Source organism: Peromyscus maniculatus, chromosome X, assembly GCF_049852395.1.
Source record: "Peromyscus maniculatus bairdii isolate BWxNUB_F1_BW_parent chromosome X, HU_Pman_BW_mat_3.1, whole genome shotgun sequence".
NCBI lineage: Eukaryota > Metazoa > Chordata > Mammalia > Rodentia > Cricetidae > Peromyscus > Peromyscus maniculatus.
Window position 1 is genome coordinate 85,078,519 of NC_134875.1, and position 22,208 is coordinate 85,100,726.

The 22,208-nt window shown below is 49.8% G+C and overlaps 1 protein-coding gene across 5 annotated transcripts in view; it reads right to left on the reverse strand.

The window, feature by feature from the left end:
- Dlg3 (discs large MAGUK scaffold protein 3) overlaps positions 1–15,315 on the reverse strand; it is a 54,288-nt gene extending 38,973 nt beyond the window's left edge. Inside the window, exons 1-12 of one of the 5 annotated variants that reach the window (XM_015999653.3) lie at positions 15,252–15,315; positions 14,795–14,831; positions 13,357–14,159; positions 10,338–10,391; positions 10,031–10,081; positions 9,501–9,625; positions 9,132–9,301; positions 8,676–8,812; positions 8,246–8,390; positions 7,479–7,638; positions 5,771–5,927; positions 5,247–5,349 (exon numbers count right to left, since the gene is read on the reverse strand). In XM_015999653.3, the coding sequence (XP_015855139.1) occupies positions 5,247–5,349; positions 5,771–5,927; positions 7,479–7,638; positions 8,246–8,390; positions 8,676–8,812; positions 9,132–9,301; positions 9,501–9,625; positions 10,031–10,081; positions 10,338–10,391; positions 13,357–13,713 (1,459 nt within the window). In that variant the 5' untranslated portion in view covers positions 13,714–14,159; positions 14,795–14,831; positions 15,252–15,315. Of the gene's footprint in view, positions 1–4,343; positions 4,499–5,246; positions 5,350–5,770; positions 5,928–6,799; positions 7,006–7,478; positions 7,639–8,245; positions 8,391–8,675; positions 8,813–9,131; positions 9,302–9,500; positions 9,626–10,030; positions 10,082–10,337; positions 10,392–13,356; positions 14,160–14,794; positions 14,832–15,251 lie in introns of those variants that run through there. The other 4 variants (XM_015999654.3, XM_015999655.3, XM_006981149.2 and 1 more) reach the window with 4 other exon arrangements.
- Positions 15,316–22,208: the final 6,893 nt, after the last annotated feature.

Genomic DNA, 22,208 nt, shown 5'->3' on the forward strand with positions numbered 1-22,208 from the left:
CACACACCTTTAATCCCACAGCATTTTGGGGAGGGAGAGGCAAATGCAGGCAGATCTCCATGAAGTTTGACATCAGCCTGATTGATGTACATAGCAAGTTCCAAGCTAGCCAAAGCTACATAATGAAACCTTATCTCAAAAAAAAAAAAACAAAAACAAAAAACAAAGGTACAGCATGGTGGTAGTGGTGTATGCCTTTAATCCCAGAACTGGGAGGCAGAGGCAGGAGGATCTCTGAGTTCGAGGCCAGCCTGGTCTACAGAGGGAGTTCCAGGACCAGGACAGCCAGGGCTACACAAAGAAACCCTGTCTTGAAAAACAAAAACAAACAAACAAAAAAGGTATCGTCTGATACTAACTGAAGCAATTTAACAGCCTATGTGCCAAGCCCACAGATTAGAGGACATCCAACCCTTACTTGTGCAGGGGAGATACACTAGGAAGCAAGTATCTTGAACCTATCACCCTCCCAAAGCTTGTCTCTCTGTGTATTAAAAGGGGGGGGGAGAGAGAGAGAGAGACAGACCCATACCTCCCCTCACCACAACCCTGTCTTTTGCTTCCATTAATTTGCCTCTTATGGCCAATTTATGTAAACAAAATCATGCAATATGTGGCCTTTAGTGCCTGGTTTATTTTTTGTTTTTGTTGTTTTGGTTTGGTTTTTGAGACACGGTCTCACTTTGTCGCCCTGGCTGGTCTGGAACTCACTATGTAGACCAGGCTAGCCTGGGACTCTTAGATATCTGCCTGCCTCTGCCTCCCAAATGCTAGTAGGATGAAAGGTGTGCCTGGCTTCTTTACTTAATGTTTTCAAGGTTCAGCAATGTTGTGACAATCAGTTCTTTATTCTGTTTTATGGTGGAATAAAAAAAAAAAACGGTGTATGTTGAGAGTGCATTTTGTGTACCCATTCTTGGCTTGATGGCCATTTGGGTCCTTTCCACCTTTTCACTACTGAAGATCCATCTTTGTCCTTGCCTCAACCTTGCCTTAGGAATGCAGTAGGAGTTTCAAAACTTTCTTTGTCTTGATGTAGTTTTATCTCTGCTCTCATGAGAGATCATACTGATAGGGTAGGAATGTTTACATCCTTCATTCCCAAATTGGGGAAATGTTGTAAGAAAAATAACCCTTTGAAAGGTCTGAGTTGTTATCAGCCCTGACCCCTTGCTCTTCCAGGCCTTATGTGGAAAAAGTCATTCTCTCCCTTAGCATACTTCTGTCCTGTGTGGATTGACATTCCAGTAGGAAAAAACTGCTCACAAAGGATCGGTTCCCAGTTGGGCTACTTTAAGTGATCAATTTCTGGAGCACTTCTTGATTTGGACATCAGGTTTCTACTCTAAAGACAAAAGATCTTTCCAGAAAAACACTAGCTCAGTTTAAGCAAAGGCTGAAACAGAGTAACTAGAGGGAAAATGTTGGAGATCTCAAAATGTTATTATGCCAAGCCCACCTTCACCTTGGTGCCACAACTCCATAAGTCAATAGTGTCCATTTTAAAATAGTTTGAAAGAAAGCCTCTGCCAAGTGCCAGTTGTTTATATTTTCCATTTTGATATGTTTAGCTAACAGGTAGGATTTTGGTATCCACTACAGTTTGGAGCAATCAGAAGTGAAACTATTAAATAACATCTTTCACAGTGGTATCTTGTCATTTAACAGTTCTATTACTATTCAATATTCCCAAAACTTCATCATGAAAACACTTTGTAAAACACCCATGCTAGGCACAATATAAAGCTCAAATAGAAAGACCCAGTTCTTATACCTCATTAAACCACACTGAACAGCACATATACACAAAAGTCTCAAGGCATGAGCATTTCTAAGTTGCCACCCAGCCTCCTTGTTCAAGGGAGAGAGATACATTAGGAAGCAACTGCTTATCACATTCCTAAAGCTTGTCCCTCTTTATGTATTAAAAGGAGAGGGGGATCATAAAAATGTAAATTTATCTGTGGCAACACAGGCACAACTCTGTGTCACTGAACTATAGACCTACACGTGGGAAGTGAGTGCTATTATGACTTATATCTCATTTAAAACATTTTAAAAGGCAGGAAAAAGTTCTTATCCTGACTGTTCTAATTAGTCAAAGCTATTTTAAGCTCCTGTGCTAAATATGATGTAGTCAAAGGCTGCACTGGAATGGTGCCTCTGCACAGTCCCCTTCCATTTGCACCTTCCTCCCTCATGCCTTCCCTAGTCCTGTTATTTCTCCAATCCTGTTCTTCTTCCACTCTAGTGGAACTAGTCCTAGGTCTCGGCTGTTACAACCACTGTATGTGCCCCCTGGTGGACCTCAAAATTAAATGGTTTGCTGACCCTCAGCAACTTTCCCTGTGTGACCTCTCTAGCTCTCCTGTGGTTGTTCCAGTCTGCACAGTAGGGGTGCAAACTGTGATCTGACCCTTTCCAGTGTTCACATTCTATGTGAAAAATCCAAACAAACAGTTGCTTAGCCAATAGCGTGCAAAGTCTCTGCCACTTTTGCCAACAGACACATATATTTGGATTATTCACTTTGCAAACAGCCACCATGATGCAATCCTCCAAAGAATCACATTTAATGTATTTTTTCAATTATCAACAAGGAATCTTTACTATTAAATACAAGGATTTGATGTAAGAAAAGTATGGACTCAGTGCAGACTGTCTGACCGTCTATCTAGACCAGTATAAAGGTACATTTTCAAATGAAGACAACGCTTGGCATATTAGGGCTCTGCTGGACTGAGCAAATCAAAGGAAAAAAATACGACTGGAGAGGCATTGCTTAGCAGTGCGTCAACTAATTCCTGAATGGAAGGCCGTGTGCAGCAAGTGGTAGAAAGACCTGACACAAGACAGCACCTCAGTCCACATCATAGACTCTCCAAAGTACACTGGGAGAGCAGCAGCCGCTGCAGGAATCACTTTAACCACTTGCAACCTTTTATGCAGACCAGTTAGTTGCATTCTCCAAACAAAAGTCATAGAAACATTTAGTCACCAGTTTCCAGCACAACACCACCAGACAAATCCACAGTATTGTTTCCATGTGCCCAGCATCAGAAAGAAAAACCGAAACACCATTTTCTACATACACACACACACACACACACACACACACACACACACACACACACACACACGGGGGGGGGACGGGACAGGGAGGGAGAGAGAGAGAGAGGGAGAGAGAGGAAGGGGGAGGGGGAGGGAGTGGGGGGAGAGAGAGAGAGAGAGAGAGAGAGAGAGAGAGAGAGAGAGAGAGAGAGAGAGAGAGAGAGAGAGAGATGAGGGGGCCAGGCAGGCAATGGGAAGCCATTTCCTTTGCAGAAGCTACTCTTAAACTGAGAGCAAAAAAAAAATGATAAATATTAGTTGCTAAGCAAAATCCAATGGCGAATTCTCTCCTGAGAAGCAAACATCACAAGCCTGATTCACAAAAAACAACATCCCTAAGGTGCGTTCCCTGTCAGGAAGCTGAACGCCAGACATGGAGGGGAATGCGTCGAAGTGTCCATTTGCATCTCTCTTCCCAATTATCCCAGACCAACAAGATCGCCTCTGAGTTACCTCCTTGCACTCCTGTCCCCTAGCAAGCCTGGCAGAAAGGGTGACAGGGCCCGCTCTCTTTGGGGCTCAGAAGGCACTGAACTAGCGTGGGGGAGGGGCGGGAAGGACAAAGGTGGTCGCTTTTGAGTTTTCCCAGCTTTGTCACAGGGAAGCGGCTTCTCCCGTTCTCGCAAAACTGGAGCACCTGCCATGACCAGGTCCCTTCCTCCACATGGGTTACAGGCCTGCAGGGCCTGGGTGGCCAAGGAACCCAGGCGCTGCTGCAGCCCTGAGGGACAAAGGCCAGGCTTACGAGGGGGGCGGCGGGAGGAGGGACGAAAGATGTCTGGTACAGAATGAAAGCCTTGAGAAGACAGGGGGCACGAGAACCCTAAAGTAATTGCCGGCATTCTTAGGGTTAGGGGGAGAAATACGCATGAGGGAAAGGGATGATTTAGAAAATGCCTGTGAGGAATCGAGGGCAGCTAGGGACGCAGCAGGAAGGAGGCTGTGGGCAGCACTGAGGCTTTGGGGGCACAAGGGGGGTACAGTTGATGGGTGAGAAGAGGTGATGGCACGGAGGTGAAAGCCAGACAGGGTTCGGTGGACGGAGTGCCCCTCGCGGCCCAGATGCAGGCCGAGGAAGTCCCGGAGGTGAGGAAGGGGTGCGCAGCTCAGGCTTTCGGGGGGAGAGGGCAGAGATGGGGCGCAACGTTGGAAAAAAAAAAGGCTGAGAACAGAACAGTGGAGAGGCTAGGGGGGACTGCGAGGGGGCCTGGCCCCCGTCCGTCCCACCTCACCTGGCGCCCAGTCGGAGTTCAGGTCTAGTGTCGAGAAAGCGCCGGCTCCGGCCGGTCCCTCTGTCCCGCGCGGGAGACCACGGACACAAAGCGGGGCGCGCGGGAGGAGGGCAGGGGGAGGGGATGGAGGAGGAGACGCCAGAGGCGCAAGGGGAGGAGGGGCGCCCGTCGCCCTCCGCCTGGGTCAGGGGGCGGGGCGTGCGGCTGGAGGCCGCGCTCGGCGCGCCAATGGGTGTCCAGCTGGCTCGCAGGCTGGGGCGCGCCTTCCTACGGTTCACCTCCGCACCTGGGCCTCCGCGGGCCCGGCCAATCAAACACCTTGGTGTGCCTAAGCGGCCCCGCCCACTCGCCCCGGCCCACGACCTGCAAGCTGCGAATACCAAGATCTCCATCTGGGTGTTACCCTGTTCCTGCACCCCCTCCCAACCCAAGAGTTGAGCATCACCTTCCCAAGCCTAGGTGGGTCTTGCAGTCATTTCCCTTGATGAAGGGAAATAAATGGGATCCACAAATATTTGACCCAAGATCTCTTAGGGGGTCGGATTTCTTACTCTCTGAGGTCCTTCTAACCGGGAGTTACTCTTTTCCAGGGCACACAATTCCAATCACCGCCTCTGAGCCCTCCACTTTTCCTTGGCTTTTCCAGGTGCCCTAAAATCTCTGGTGCTTCTTCCCATAGGCTGCTGCCCGCTACTGGCTTTCTGCAGTACTGCACCCCTCATCAGCCGGCTCTAAGCACCCCTTGTTTGATGCTCCCAAACCACCCAGACCAACCACATGGTCTAGACGGAAAAGGAAATAAGAGGTGACGGCACTAGAATCCCGCAGACCTGGTCACATGGCTTTGTTACCTTTGGTAGGGAAGGTTTGAACTATCATCTCTTCCCACCTTCACTCTCTTACCTTCAGGTCTGTACTGGGCCACAATGGTGACTGATTGGCCAGCCCGTTTCAGAGCAGCCGCTGCCTGCTCATGAGTAGCATTCCTCAGGTTGACTCCATTTACCTGCCCAAAGAGAGGAGTTGTGAGTCACCCCGAAGGCAAGAACGAGTTAGTCATAGCACTTAGAAAAGGGGATGTGCAGCCCATCTCTCAGCCTATTTGGCTTTGTTTTCCCCAAATTCCATACTTGCCCCCCCCCAAAAAATAGGACTAAAGTATACAATCTCACTGGTATAATAATTATTTTTGTGGAAGTCAAATGCCAATCAAAGTTAAGATCCAGGGACATTCATTTCTTCCTCAAGCATAAATCTGGTCCTGGTCCCTTTTCCCTCATTAAAGGCACTTACAAAGACAATTTGCATTTTCTTCAGTTCTTAGCCCTACCCTCATCTCAAGTACCATTTCTTGGCGGACACAAGAACACCCTCCTCCCTTTTAGCTTGGCACACCACCCATCCCCCCACCTTGCCTTTTGTCTTACCGATAAGATCCGGTCTCCCCTTCGCAGCTCCCCACTCAGGTCGGCTGGGCCTCCTGCCAGGATGAAGGAAACAAAAATGCCTTCTCCATCCTCTCCTCCTACGATGTTGAAGCCCAGGCCTGTAGAGCCTTTGTGCAGGATGATCTTGCGGGGCTCTCTGGAGGGACAAGAGTCAAGATAGGACAAAGAGGAAGGTCAAGGACAAAGGATCACAAGAAGTGTCAAGCCTGTGAGGACTGTCACACAACCCATACTTGCCCTAGGAAGGAAAGACTTGGACTTCTATGTAGCATGCTCTGTTCCTCCCTTTGTCTCTCGAAACCTGCTTGGCTGCTCTTTTATGTCAGGTGCCAAGTTTCAGTTCCTCTTCCTAAAGGCTCCTAGTCAATTTCCCAATGGGCATTCCTCAGCACTCACAGGTCAACAAAAGCTCATCCAGAACTCTAGAGCCCAAATCTCACAGCTCACTCATTCATCTTTCCCTGAGTCTTCTGTTCTGGTAAGCTCTGTGAAAGGCCCTGGGCTGAAAGAGAACCCTGTTAAGGGTAGTGGAGTCACCCTGGGTCGATGGCCCTCGCCATCCAAAAGATACTTTCATTACAACTACTGCTGCAAATTTTTGAAGTTCCATTCTCCAACTATGACCTTTTCTACCTTCTCCCAACAATGAAACAGCTACCACTTGACCAGTGATGTGGAAGAAAGAGATGAAAGGGAAAAAAAAAAAATCCCAGGTCCCTATATGATGCTTACAGGCTAAACTGAAGAGAGGAGTCACTATATTTAGAAAACAAAAACACAAACCACTGACTAAAACTGGCCATATTCTCTAAATGGTCACAGTGCCACCAGGTGAGCGGCGTGATCTGCACATGTGTGTCTGTACAAGTGGCCCCGACTCCCCAGCACATTGTCCCATCCTGCCATCTTCATGCGTTCCGGAACATCTTTCCTGAGAAGGAGGCCCAGGTTTGAAGCGAGCCTCTTCCTTTTCTTGCTCTTCCGAGTCTGGGGTGCGATGCTCCCTACCTGGCATCCCCTCCGGGCCGCAGGGAGCGGAGCGGCCAGGCCCACCTCTGCGAGGCCCTCCTCCAGGCTGAAGCCGAGGCCGTGCCCAAACCCAGGGCCAAGCTGGAGCCTGAGAACTTGCGAGCCCTCTCCATGGCTCCTCCGCTTCTTCTCCCCGGGGCAGCCTACCCTTCCGTCTCCACTGCAGCCGGCCCAGCAGCCGCCCAGGCCCCACCCCGCAAACCTGTCCCCCTACAACCCCGGCCAGCCTGACCAGTTCAACGGCCCCAGCCCGCCGCCGCCGCCGCCACCACGGGGCGGGTCCCGGGCCACCCGGGCCGCCTCGCCGAGTCCCGCCAACCCCGTGGGCTGAAGGACCCTCCTCAGTGACTATGTATGGCTGCCGCAGAGAGGGTTGCCACTGTCGCGGGCCAGGAAACCCCCCCGGCGCCCCCCACCTCCTCAACCCCCTAAAGGCCTCACCCCACCCCGGATCTGCTTTTTTCGGATCTGGGACACTCGCTAGGCACTCCCCCTGACGGCAGAATTCGTTCTTGCAGCCACCTCTGCCCCCTTCTAGAGTCCCAAGGCCTCAGGGGCTAGGGCCCCAGATCTTACAGCTGGGAATGGTGAGGGCCTTAGCCTCCTTGAGACCTGTCGCCGGCCAGAAAATGTATCCTCAGTCCACTCTAGGTCTTACCTGGTGAAGTCTTCCTCAGCCAGCATGTGCCTGGGAATGGGAGAGTAGCGTGTCGGGGGCACCTGAGGAGGAGCAGGGTAGCTGACCTTGCTCTCGACTGCCCCGAGATAACCCAGGCTGGAATTATGGCTTATGTGGTTGTCAGCCAAGGCAGTGAAAGCTGAGGTTGGAAAAAGAGGGAAAAGAAAGGGTCCAGAGGTGTCCTACTATGGAATTTTCCCCAACCCCCTCCAAGGATTTTTCCACCCATCCTACCAAAGGTGCAAAAAAGGCCCAAGGATACTGATTCCCTAGGCCACTATTCTCCACTTTATCCATTTCCCACCCTCACCCCGGGGTTCCTCCTCCTCCTCGGTCCTTTTCTAAACCCTGGGCTTACTCCTGTGACTCTTAGAAAGAGCTGAGCTGAAGGCAGTCTACAAAGAAAGGCCATGACTAGAGGTGTGACTAATAATAATCCCTCACATCTCTGTAGCCTAATAGTTTTCCAAAGGCTTTCTCATCCATGATCTCATTTGATCCTTGCGCCAGTCCAATGAGGAAGGCAGTATATATATATATATATATATATATGCCATTAGCTCCTTTAGGCTAAAGAGGAAACTAAAGGTGTAAAAAGAACTTATCCAAGGGCACCCCAACTCCCAAGCACAGGGCTGGGACCTGGACTGTTGTGACACTCTCATCTGGTTTTGTTCTCTCTGAACAAAGGGTACAGACACCTTACCCCCCACTAAAACTAGGGCAAAAGACCATTGGGTACGTACTGCTGGCGTAGTCAGGGGGAGCATACATGTCGTTGAGATGGAGGCTGCCAGGCTTGGCCACCTTCAGATAGACCATATCTGATGTGTTCTTCAGTGAGGCCACAGCTTCCTCGTGTCTCACATCCTGCAGATTGGTGTTGTTCACCTAGAAGAGGAGACACCCTGGGCTGGGTCTTAGAAGGGAAAACCTCTCCAGACAGCTCAAAGGAATGCTCTTTCAGTATACTAACAGGTCCAAGTAGGGTACGGTTAGAGGGGTATAAAGGTGGCTGGCCCCACCATGGAAAGAACTCGGGTCTTGTTATCTAGGTAAACACAACTCAGGTGATATTCTTGAAATTCTCCAAAATGCCTCGTTCTCTACTGAGAGGGCACCAGAGCTGCTCCTCCCCACCCTATCATCTGGGCGTCCCCATGAAGGCTGTCTCACCGCAAGCAGCCGGTCCCCAATCTGTAGGCGTCCATCCTTCTGAGCAGCTCCTCCCTCAATGATCTTGGTGATGTAGATGCTGTTGTCTCCTGGGATATGCTGGTTGCCAATGCCTCCAGCAATGCTGAAGCCCAGGCCTAGATGGCAGCCAGCAGGAAGTGGGAGAGGGCCACAAGGAGAGGTCAGTGTGGTTCATTCATTGCGAAGCCAATTCCCTCCCAGCTACCCCACTGTCCCCTCCAAAAGCTCCCTTCCCACCAGGAACCCCAAACACCAGCCTACCAACCCAAGGTCGATAAGGGGTGAAACCTGAGGTCAAGAAAGAAGGCTATGAGCTGGGACTGGAGGACTCATGCTAGAAGAAAGGCCACTCCCTCCCTTCAGTTCCCCCATGGGGCAGCCATGACCTAGGACCTGGGGGGGGTGGCTAGAGTGTAGGAACCAGGAGGGCCCCACCTTTCGGCCCTTTGAGCAGGTTGACCTCCATGACAGTCTCAGGTGGGGGCTGTCGCCGCCGTACCACCAACCGCACCACAGGGCCCGCCTCCTTCAGTGCCTCCACGGCCCGGCTGTGAACCACTTCCGACACGTCCACCTCATTCACCCGTAGCACACAGTCATTAACCCTGTGGGGAAAGCCCAAGAGGCATGCCACTCTGCCACTGTCCCTCTGCCATGCCTCCTGTGCCCTCCCTCTCCTCTTCTCTCCCTTCCTCCTTTCCCTCCCCTCCGATCTAATGGAAGGGTCATCCTGGCAGGCTGGCCCTTGTCCTCTCTCTCCACCCTGTCCCTTCCACCCACAGCCCTGCTTCCAGGCCATCTCACCCCAGCCTCCCATCCATGGCAGCTGCTCCACCAGGAATGATCTTGGTAATAAAGATGCCAGGGTCATCAGGGACATGAGGGTTGTCGATGCCACCTGCGATACTGAAGCCCAAGCCAGAGTTGCCCTGAGAAGGGGGTGGAAGGGCATGGTCATTTCATTCTGAGAGCACAAAGAAGGGTTCTTGGCACGCCATGCCCCTCGATTTCCCAGAGTGGGCCCTCCAGGTCCCATGGTAGGATGGGGCACAATCGTCAGAAACCTAGCAGTTTCTCAGCCTATGGTGACCATTTTTGGTGGGGAGGCCTCAGCAAACCAACCCCCACCCCATGTCTCCAGGCCTCAGTCAGCCAGATCAGTGAATAATTGTGCGTTGATTGATAGATGCAATGCTATGGCCTCTGAGGGCCCTGTTTCCCTGTGCTCTCAATAAGGCTCCCCTGTGAGTCTTGAAATGCTACTCAGGGCCCTCCTCTCTCCTGGATGCAACCCTTCCTTCCCACTTTCCACCCCCCCCCACTGGAAAACTTACCCGTTCCAGTACTATCTCCTCATACTTGAACATGCCATCACTGCCGTTCACCTAAGGGAAGACAGCAGCACTTCCTTCAGTGCTTCCTGCCCTCTCAGCCATCTGCTCTCTAGTCAGTTTGCTTCTTTCCCCCGCTCCCACAAAGATTTCAAGCACGGCACAGGGCTTCTCTAGACCACGGCTGGGGACAGGCTGACCCCAAGCGAGCATACCCCTCCCCTTGCGTCCAACCGTTTCAGTCCAAACCCAGCTGTTTGTTTAGCCCAGATCAATTGTCTGAGACTGAGCCAATCAGTGGTGCACTCACCGACAGGCTGGGCTCCAGGGCCTCGGGGTTCACTAGGAGGGGTGCAGGGCTGGCCTAAGGGGGATGGCAGAGATGGAGCATGGTGGGCAAACCATACCACACCCAACATCAATAGGAAGTGCCCAGAAGCCTGGCCAGGGAACCTTTCCATTTCTGAAGCACAGCTCCCCCTGACTTTGGGATCATAGACTCCCACAATGTCAGATATGGGAAGACAACAGACATCATCTTACCCAATCACTTTCACATAACAGTTGGGGACACTAAGGCCCAGAGAGGTTGTAAGGTGTACCTAAGGGAACACTGGGAGTTAGGGTGTAGAACATGTCCTGGTTCTCTTTGGGTTATAGGAAGCTTCAAGGCCAGTGGTATTTTGGCGACTCATCCGTTCTCCATGTTACTCTCATCAGAGTACCTTGGAAGCCCTATTGTTACACCTCCTTCAAAGGTTCCAGAAATCCAAGTTTTCAAATGGACAGGGGTAAAAATCCTAACCCATTCTTTCCAAGGGACTTTGGACTTGAACCTCTTGTGTGTCCCAGAAGGAAGGGTCAGGGTGGGGATTGGCCAGGAGTCTGAGGACAAACCAGGGGTAGGACAGGACTGGAGTAGACAAAAATCCCCGTGAAGGAGAACCTGATGACCCAGACATTAGAAGCAGAATTTGTGATCTTTAACACACAGTAGCCATGGGTAGACAGGTAAGAGAATGGTCCAAAAACACAGGTCGTTTTCAGCAACACATAGATGTGGCCTTCCTGACAGGACATACTTGTGGCCATTTTTCAAGTGGAAATCGGATTCTGCCCAGACAAGTACACCTGTTTCCACATTCACACAATCATTTTCAAGACTGAAGGAGTCCCATTGTCTCTCCCCATGTGTCCCAGCACTGATCCTAATTTCTGTGGCTCTGTTGTACCTTGCTTAAGTTTGGGCCCCAGAAGAGAACAGCTGAGGGCCCTTGCACGTATCCTGCTCTGCTTCCCCCTTCCCACCCTCATCCTTTGCAGTACTGGCTTCAAGAGTGCTGACTAGCCATGCCTCTCTTCTTCCCTCCCTCATGTCCTGTAGTCTCAAGGAGTCAATGGTAGGATTCCAGCTGCAGCCTCACCCTGGTCCCAGGAGGAAAAATCTCTGGCTCTTCCGAGACACCCCCCCCCCCAATCCAAGCCAGCTGACTGAAGTACAATGCAATAGAGACAGAGCAAAAGAAAACCTATTCAGCTCTTTCATGCCCCTGGCACACCATGTGTGCCCACACGTGACAAGCCATGCCTCGAGCCCAGTTTGGGTGGTACCTGGAGGTCTCCATTCCCAGCAGTCCACCTCTAGCCCTGGTCCCACCCCCACCCAGAGACATTGCCCCTAGGATCAGGAGCCATCCAAAGATCAGCCTGGGTAAAGAAACGGTACCCAACGGGCCCAGCCCTGGAATTGGCACCTATTTCCCACTGGGCAGGCCAAGCATGAGCGTGTGTGTGTAAGGGAGGGGCAAAAGAGAGAGGACTCCCTGGAGAGGGCAAGGAACCAAGACTAGGGACACCGAAAGAGGTGTAGACAGACAGACAGACAGCCCACAGGATTCCTGTCTCCAAGAAGCCCTCTCTTTTGCTCCTAGGTGAAAACACCATCCTATCCTCAGAGATGGTCAGAATGGTCACCAACTTGGGGCAGTCGGCACCTGCCATCGACTGCAAAGCCTCCAGCTCCTCTCTCCACCCTGGGGGCTGCAGAACTGAAGAACTAGACAGGCCCTCCGCCATGCATGCCAGAGACCCGGCTCTGCCGGCCCAGCCTCCATTTTGCTGCTTCTCCCACAGATGCTCCTTCCATTTTCTAAGCTGCCAGTTCAGGCTGGGAGTGGAAGCCGAGTTGTGCCCAGCACCCAGGGGCTCCCAAGCTGTGCCAAATCAGAGCTGGGGAGCTAAGTTCTCCCACATCTCTGGGTATCTACAAGGGCCATGCCCCACTCAGGGCAGACCTTACACTAGGGCAGCTGCCCTCTGCCTGCTTCCAGGCAATATGCCTGCTTTGGAGCAAGGAGGCTTGTTTAACACCCCCCCCACCCCCCACCCCTCACCCCCCACAGCACACACACTTCAGAGCAGCTTGGACAAAAGAGTCTGTCCTTCTCAGCAGCCTCTCAGCCTTGCTTGGGACGTGTCACCTCCTCCCCCTCCCCTCTTTTTCCTGTCAAGCGCTTCTCACCAGGGACAACACACACACATCACACACACACACACACACACACACACACACACACACACACACATGCGTGCGCGGGCACACACACGTGTGCACTCTTGAAACCACATGCTTACACATATATACATGGAGACACACACAAGCAAACACAGCTACTCCTGCAGCCTCATCTACAGAGACACCTCCACATTCAGAGAGACATCCTCACACATCCATGTGCACGTTCACACACAAAGGGACTGGGACGGAGAGGGACTCATGGTATTGAGAGATGAAGCTCAGTCAGCCCCGCACATGGGTGCCGCTACATACACTCACACAAGCTCCATTGCTTTCCTCCACACACACCCCAACATACATACAAACACATATGTCCCCCCCCCACGCAGAGAACCATGCCCCCTCCTCCCCTCCTGTGGAGACACACACCACATACAACCCCCGCAGAACCTCCCGCCCCCTGCCAGACACAGAGACACTGCCAACCTCCCCCCCTCGCCGCACTGAGACAAACCCAAATCCCCCACACTAGAAAATGTGCCCCTCCGCCATACCATCACCCCCTGATACAAACAGCTCCTCCCAATCCCCTTCAAATGGAGACCCCCCTAAACAGACACACATGGAAGTACATATTTGCAACAGTATCTCTTTGATCGGCTGCAGTGTTAAGGCTCAGGGTCCACAGACTTGGAGCCCCAGCAACCCCTACTGTTCCCCAGACTTCCTAGACCCCAATCCCTAGTCCTTTTGGGTTGTCCCACCAGCCTCCCCCGCCCCCCCCGCCCCCCGCCCATCCGCTGGTCCTTACCTGCTCATACCAATCTCGGTTGGTACAGGTGCACTCAGGCCACCAGCCGGGGCCACTGCCGTTGAGTTTAGGGGTGCTCTTGCCGGGGACTGGTTTAGGGGGCACTGGCGCCACATCTCTGCCCGTGGGGATGAGCTTGGCCTTGGTGCGAGGGGTGGGGGTAGCCCCTGCCTGTGAAGGCAGGGTCTGCGAGCTGTAGCCTCCATAACTGGAGCTGGCCCCATTGCCCCCACTTGGCCCATAGGGGTCCGGCACCTGCCAGTCCCCATAGCCAGGAGGCTCAAGACGCCGCAGGGCGGCCAGGCGGTTCACCTCATAGCACTCGGGGCACTTACAGCAGTGCTGATGCTTGTGCATGGCACTGCCCCCCGCGGCTCGGACCCCCCAGCTCACGCCAGTTTCCACACCGCTGCCACCACCGGGCTCCCGAGCACACTCGCACTGCTCAGACCAGGAAGGTGGGGGCACCCGTGGGGGCGCCCGGGCGGAGCGGGGCCTGGGGCCGGGCGGGCGTCCCGGGGCCTCTGCCCCCACGCTGCCCCGCACCCACGGCTCCCCCTCCAGCACTGGCGGCTCCGTGTCGCCCGTTGTGGCTCCTGGGCCAAGGCCCAGTGGCAAAGAAGAAGTGGGAGCCTAGGCAAAGGCTAGGTGCGGTGAGAGCCTCTTCTGCTCAGGTCCCCAGGATGGATCTGAGTGGAGTCAAGAGCATCTCTCCCTGGCTCCCTTCTCAATTGATTCCAGCCAATCAGCGCACAGAGTCAGGCAGCGGCAGCGGCAGCAGCAGGAATGCTAAACAGCGGCTCCTTAAAGGAACAGAAGCAGAGACGCCCCCCGGGCTCAGCCACAGCTCCCCCATTCTCTGGGGTATTAGCTACCCTGGTCTAGGTGACTGGGATTTGGGCCACTGGAGAGCTGAGGAGCACGATCCCCTGTCCCCTGGCCACCAATTTCAGGCTTTCTTCTGCCCACTCCACCCCGCCCCACTTCCAAGAGGGAGTTGCAGTGAGATGCTCAATGGGTCCCTAAGCTTGCTCTAAGCTAGGGCCACCAGGAGTAAAGACAGCAACAGAACAGACCGAAGGGGCATATGGGCTGGGTGCAAGAAGTGCTGCCTCCTGCAGGGGACCAAAGAAGAGGACAGCATCCAGGTCTGTTAAGTATCCTGACCGGGACTATTGTTCTCTCATCCTCTAGGCCCCGAAATGGCTATTTCACAGTCGACCTTCTTACATCACCAGTGAAAGACTTAACCCCAGAACGGGCGGTAGTAGGACACTATTTATCCCTGCCTCCGACACTTCTGCCTCCACTCCACGGTTATGTTAGGGAAAGGACGTTTGAAATGTTAAGAGGAAAGGGAGTCCAGAGTAGAAGGAAGTGATAAGAAAAGCTCGGAAGTGAGAAAAGCCGGTTACTTTAGAAAAGGATATAGAAATACCTGTTTAGGAGGTCTCCTTGCATTCTCCTGGCTCACCCTGTGGGAAGATGGGAAAAGGATGATGATAAGACAGGATCTTTTTTTTTTTTTTAGAATGATCTAAAAAGACATCATCCTGACTCAGCTACCTGATTGGTGGTATTACAGGTGTCACCTGGCCTAACTTTTTGTTGCTGTCCTTGTTTTACCTTTAGCTGGCAATGACTGGATCATAAAAACTCAGAAGTGCAAACAAAAGGCCCTATCACGGCAGGACGAAAGTTACCTTCATTCTACCAATAAAAGCCGGAAGGTCAGCAATGTTAACACAGCTAGGTAGCTTAGCTGAAAGATGTTAAGTCCTTGCCATTTGACTCAAAACCATGCTCTAAACCACTCATATAACTGATACACCCTTAAGTTTTCCTACAGGTTTTAGGTCTCAGTTTAATGCAACAAACATGTTTTGAGCACCAACCCCATATAAGGCGGTTATATTAGTGCAGTGAATAGAGATTCAAGCTTAATTCAACAGCTGCTCGTGCCCAACACGGTTCTAGAATTTGGTGACAGAACAGTATGACTGAACAATATAGAACAAACAGAACAAGGCTCTGTCCTTGAGGAGCTTCCAGTCTGCCGAGGGGACGCAGACAAACACCATCACAACAAAAATAGTTAATCATGTAGTCATGGTGATCAGCCACAATTGTCATCTTGGCTAGAATTAGAATCACCTAGAAGATATACATCTGGGCATATCTCTGAGGGCATTTCCAGAGCAGATGAACTCCCCCTCAATGTGAGTGGCATCTTCCAGTGGGTCACCAAGATATAAAGAGGTCTGAGTAAAATGCAGCCAAGTGAGAGAAAAGCCAGAGGAACATGATCCCCTGTCCCCTAGTCACCAATTTCGGGCTGTCTTCTGCCCACCCCGCCCCGCCCCACTTCCAAGAGGGAGCTGCGGTAAGGTGCTCAATATGCCTGCTTTCACTTCCTTTTCAAAAATTATTTGTAGACTTGTTTATTGTTTTCTGTGTACTAGTGTTTCACCTGCATGTACGTATGTGCACCATTTGCATGCAGTACTGGCAGAGGGCAGTAGACGGTGTCACATCCCCTGAAACTAGAGTTACAGGTAGTTGTGCACCACCATGTGGGTGCTGGGAACCAAACTTGGGTCCTCTGCAAGAACTACAAGTCCACCTAACCATTGAGGTGTCTCTTCAGCCCCTCTTCACTTCCTTTTGAGTGAGTGCATCTGTCACTACTATTGCCATCATTGGTTGTCACCAGACTCCAGGTCCTTCAGTCTTCCAAACGAACTCCACACCAATGACTCTTCAGGCATCCTCCAGGCTTTCAGCACTTGATTGGAACTTGATGAATCATAGTTTTTTTTTTTTTTTGGACTGAACAACTACCAGGTTCTGTGCCTTTCCAGTGTACAGACAGCTGCTGTTGGACTGCTAGTTTCCCTATCATGTAAGCCAATCCAATAAACCGTCATTATAATATGCATATCGGTTCTATTCCTCTACGGAAACCTGTCTAATGCAGATTTTGGTACCACAAGTAGTTCTAGAGAAAGACAGATAAAAGCTTAATGGTTTCTGGACTAGCTCTCTAGTTTGATTACATATATCTAAAGTTATTAAATATTTTCTTGATATCATGGGGAGCACTGGTTAGAAATCCATGATGTGAGCTGTTTAAAGAAATATGTGAGCCGGGCAGTGGTGGCGCACGCCTTTAATCCCAGCACTCGGGAGGCAGAGGCAGGCGGATCTCTGTGAGTTCGAGGCTAGCCTGGTCTCCAAAGCGAGTTCCAGGAAAGGCGCAAAGCTACACAGAGAAACCCTGTCTTGAAAAAAAGAAAGAAAGAAAGAAAAAGAAATATGTGAAATTAATGCATTGGACGCTCCTGATTCAGCATTTATGAGAGGCAGGAAATTTGGTGAGTTTATACATAATGCTTTTGAGCTTTTCTGGAAAACAGGGAATATAATAATGTTGGCTGGCTGCTTCTAACATCTCTGGATCAAGTAACAAAGGGAAAATAGAAGCTCAGAGTTGCAGTTTCCCAGCTCCAGGTGTTAATTAAAAATCTAAAGGCTCTAAGTGTGCCCTGAGAGAGAATCCTCTCTCCAGCATCCATAGGGCTGAGGTTGCCGAAAACCAAGCACAAGCCCTCATTATTAGTTTAGCTGACTTACAATACATCTTAAGGTTGGAGCCTCAAACGGTGTCTGTGGTTAAAGTGAGGATACTGGCTGGAAAAGATTGGGATCGTATAACTTAACATAGAGATGTGTAGGAAGACCCAAATGAAGCCAAAACATTAAGCCCTCAGATACTAATGATTTAAAAAAAAAAAGATTTGCTTATATTATGTCAAATTGTGTGTGTGTGTGTGTGTGTGTGTGTGTGTGTGTGTGTGTGTGCGCGCACACGCAGATGTGAATTTGGTGTCTGTGGAGGTCAAAAGAAGGTGTCAGATTCCCTGGTATTGAACGTGATTGTGAACCACTCCATGTGGGTACTGGGATCTGAATCCAGTCCTCTGGAAGAACAGGAAGCAATCTTAACCATTGAGCCATTTCTCCAGTCCCAAATCTGTTGAGTTTATTTTGCATGAAAAAAATAGTCTCCCATCCTTAGTGATAGGTATATCTCCATCCTGTCCCCTGAAGCATTGGCCTCCCCATCCTTGTCCAAGGGAATTAATTCTGCATTATCTAAAGAACTAGCAAGTATTGTCTCTGAAGGAGTTACCATGCAAGACAATGCCAATGCCCCGCAGAACCCTCCCTCCTGCCCATCTTTAGTCCTAGACCTATAACCAGACTCTTAGAGGTGAGGAACACAGTGGGACCCTGAGGAGATGTACTATGCTCCAAAAGAACTGCTTGAAGTTTCTAGTTCATACAAAAGACGTCTGGAGAATGTCTATGCTAATTGAGTTTAAGGGTATAGCATAGTGGAGAAGAGAACATAAAACTACCCCAGGCTGCATTTATTGATGTGAGCTGAGATTCTGGCTTTAGTGTTTCAACTAGCACAGTATCCACATGGAGCAGTCCACAACTTCCTGCAACACCAGCCCCAGGGGATCCAACACCCTCTTCTGGCCTCTGCAGACACTGCATTCACATCTGCACATATGCACCCAGAGATACGCCCCGCCCCCAACACACACACAATAGCTTATTTGATTGGTTGAATGAAGTATGAGTCTAGAGATGGCCTACTGTGAGTGAGCTGGATATGCCTGATATCCTTTGGCTTAATGTTGATGAAGGCATTCAGTGGCTCGGGGTAACTGGGTATCTACTTCTCTACCATAGGAGAGTCCAGAACACATGCCTTCCAATAATACTATAAGAAGTAGGTTTGGGAAAGGAGCACCAGCATGCTTGGAGAGCTCTGTAATTGCTCTTTTCTGTGTAGCAGACTTTTAGAGTGGGAGCCATAGCCATTCAATTGGATAACCTAAATGCAATGGTGTAAGAGTGTAAGAGTTACAAGGGCCAAAGGCAAAGTGAGAAGACTGGCCATACCAGACAGTAGAAGGAAAGAAATGATCATGACTATCTTGATGCTGGATAATCAACCATGATAATCTGAGAAGTGAAATATATAGGAATTCTACTAAGTTCTTGTTTAATCCATATAGGAAATATATTTCCAGAGCAAATGAACAAAAGCCTATCTTGAATCATAGTTAAAAAGAACCATGGCTCCTCAATCAACTTCCAGACTTTAGACAATTTATAAGCCTATGAAAGAAATGGATCCCAGGTCCCTTTGAGGAGGGACTCTACTATACTACCAATTTTTTAAACTATTAATCTTTTTCCAATCTCTCCTGAACTGAATCTACAGTCTTTTACCATGGTAATTGTATGCTGAAGAAAAGGAAATAATCAGATATCTTAGTACCTATACTGGCTCTGAATTGACATTAAGTCCAGGGGATCACAAATAGCATTGTGGCTCTTCAGTTAAAGGAGGAACTTAAGGATACAAGGTAATCAATGGAATTTTATCAAAGGTCTGATTCACAGTGGGTTCAATGAGCCCCTGAACTATAGTTATTTTCCTGTAGCTATTTTCCCACTCTCAGAATGCATAATTGGCTTTGATATACAACTTATAAGTTGGCAGAATTCTCACATTGGTCCCCTGACCTGTGAGTGAAGATGACATATAAACCATTAGAGCTGCCTCTGCTTAGGAATGGAGTTAACCAAAAACAATAATGCATCTCTAGAGGGACTGCAGAGATTAGTGCCCTCACCAGGACTTGTAAGATGCAGGGTGATGGTCCTCACCACATCCCCCATTACTTCTCCTACTTGGCCTGTGCAAAAGATGAAGGGAATGACCATTTATCATCATAAGATCAATCAAGTGTTGACTCAAATTGCAGCTGCTGTGCTAGATTTGATTCTCTGCCTGACCTAGATTAACACATCTCCTGGTACCTAGTATGCAGCTATTGATTTTGCAAATGCTTTGTCTCTATACCTGTCCCAAAGGACCCCCAGGAAGTAATTTGCTTTCAGCTGGAAAGGCCAGCAGTACACCTTCCCTATCCTTTCAGGGACAGTGTCAGAGAAACACAACCAATACAACTAATAGCAGCTTAAGGAATTCTCTTCTCCCTTATGGACTTCTACTCAGGTAAAGCCAAAATCTTGACTACACCACAGAAAATAATTTCAGAATGAACCAGAGTGAACCAAAATTAATGAGTTTATGAAGTATTTTGTCAAAGGTTACATAGAACGAGGATGGTACACACCTCCAAGATATGAATGTAGCCTTCTTTTTTTTTTTTTTTTTTTTTTTTTTTTTTTTTTTTGGTTTTTCGAGACAGGGTTTCTCTGTGTAGCTTTGCGCCTTTCCTGGAGCTCACTTGGTAGCCCAGGCTGGCCTCGAACTCACAGAGATCCGCCTGGCTCTGCCTCCTGAGTGCTGGGATTAAAGGCGTGCGCCACCACCGCCCGGCTGTAGCCTTCTTTTTAACATAATAATTTTATTAATCCTATGAGAATTTTTTTCTTTCAATGTATTGTGATCATATTCACCCTCACTCCTTCTAACTCCTTCCACATCCACCTCCCACCTCCCCACCGCTTCCCTCATGACCCTCTTTAAAAAAATAACAGACTGAGTCCAATTTGTGCTGCCCATACACACATGGATGTGACCAGCCACTGGAGTATGGTCAAACTACCAGGGGGTCATACTTTAAAGAAAATGGACTCTCTCAAAAGCCATCACCCATCAATAGCTCTTCAGTTAGGGGTGGGGGCTCATGAACCCCTCAATCCTCCATGCTAGAATATTGACTGGCTTGGTATTGTGCAGACCTTGTGTGGACAAACACAGCTGCTGTAAGGTTATGAGTACAGCAGTCCTGGCATGTCCAGAAGACACTGTTTCATTCTGGTCCTCCCTAAACTCTGGTTCTCACAATCTTTCTATCCCTGCTTCTGCAATGGCTCCTGAGCTTATGAGGAAGCACATGATATAGATGTCCACCTGTGGCTGGCTTTCCACTGACACTTATTCTCTGAACTTGGACCAGTTGTCAGTTCCCTTCATTAATCTCTCTATCTAGTACAGAAAGAAAAATATACAGACTTAAGAGTCACACTCAGATGTTGTCTTAATTAGGGATTCTATTGCTGTGATGAAACCCCATGACCAAGAAGCAAGTTGGGGAGAGGGCTTATTTGGTTCACACCTCCACACTGCTGTTTGTCACCAAAGGGAAGTCAGGATAGGAACTCAAACAGGGCAGGAACCTGGAGGCAGGCGCTGATGGAGAGGCCATGGAGGAGTGATGCTTTCTGGCTTGCTCCTTTTCATTATAGATCTGCATAAGACTGGCCACTAATAACCATGTGGCAGAGTCATCAGGAGGCTGTTTTGAAATCTCCTCTGTCAATACTGTTACTCCAAAACTCTTCACTTTGACCTCAGGCAGATTTTTTTGGATGAGGGCAGAAAGCATCCACATTCTTCACCAAAATGTCACAAGAACAGTCTCTAGGCCACTTACTAATAGTCTTCTCCTGGGAAACCTCTTGAGCCAGGCTGTCATCATCTACGTTGCTCTCAGCACCACTGTCTTCCACGCTCCTACTAGTGTGGCCCATTAAGCTCCACTTAAAGCTTTCAACTGCTTTCCTAATACAAAGTCCCAACATTCACATTCCACCAACAAGCAGCATGGTCAGGCCTGTCACAGCAACACCCTGCTCCTTGGTCCAACTTCTGTCTCAGTCACTGTTCTATTGCTGTGAAGAGACACCATGACCAGGGCAACTCTTTTTTTAATTATTTTTTTTTATTTATTTTACATACCAACCACAATTTCCTCTCTCTCCCCTCCTCCCATCCCCTCCCCCACCTCCTTTCTATCACCTTCCCTCCTGCCATCCACTCCTCAGAAAGGGTAAGGCCTCCCATGGGAGTCAACAAAGCATGGCACATCAAGGCTAAGCGAGGCATCCCACCATAGGGAATAGGTTCCGAAAAGCCAGCTCATGCACCAGGGCCAGGGCCAGATCCTGGTCCCACTGCCAGGGGCCCCACACCACGTAACTTGTATAAAGAAAAGCATTTAATTGGAGCTGGCTTACAGTTCCAGAGGGTTAGTTTATTTTCATCATGGCAGGCAGACATGGTGCTGGAGAAGTAGCTGAGAGCTATACATGCAGATCTGCAGGCAGCAGGAAGAGAGTGACTGTGGGCTTGGCATGGGCTTTTGAGAACTCAAAGCCCACTCCCAGTGACACACTTCTTCCAATGGGACCACACCTCCTAATCCTTACAAATAGTGCCACTCCCTGGTGACTAAGCATTCAAATATATGAGTCTATGGAGCCATTCTTATTCAAACCACCACAGTAAAAAAAAGGATGTAGAATGGGAGAGAGGAGTCAGAGGGATTGGGAAGACAATTTCACCTTTTCCATCCACTCTGGACTTAGCTGTACATTTTCCTCTGTTATTTTAAAAATGATAAGCAGCACTGGTTGCCATGCAGAAAGGCCATGAGGCACGAGCCATGACAAAATCCAGTATGAGAGCTTTATTAGGAGGAGGGGGGACAAAAGAACCAGGCCTGAGGAAGAAGCACGTGCAGAGAGCAGAGAGAAAGGGATATAGAGATAGTGTGTGTGTGTGTTGGGGAGAGCAGAGAGGAGAGAGGAATCTGTGTCTGTTTTTTTAAGGATTCCCGTGCACATGCGCAGGTGGGCTTATGGAGCTACACCACGCATGCGCTGACTGTGTGATTTTGCTGTGCACATTTGTGCAATCACACAGCGCACTGATGATGTAAGATGTAAGACCCCTTGCTTAGCTACTGAACTACACATGCTGGACGAACGGCAGAATCCTAACATCCTCAACCAGA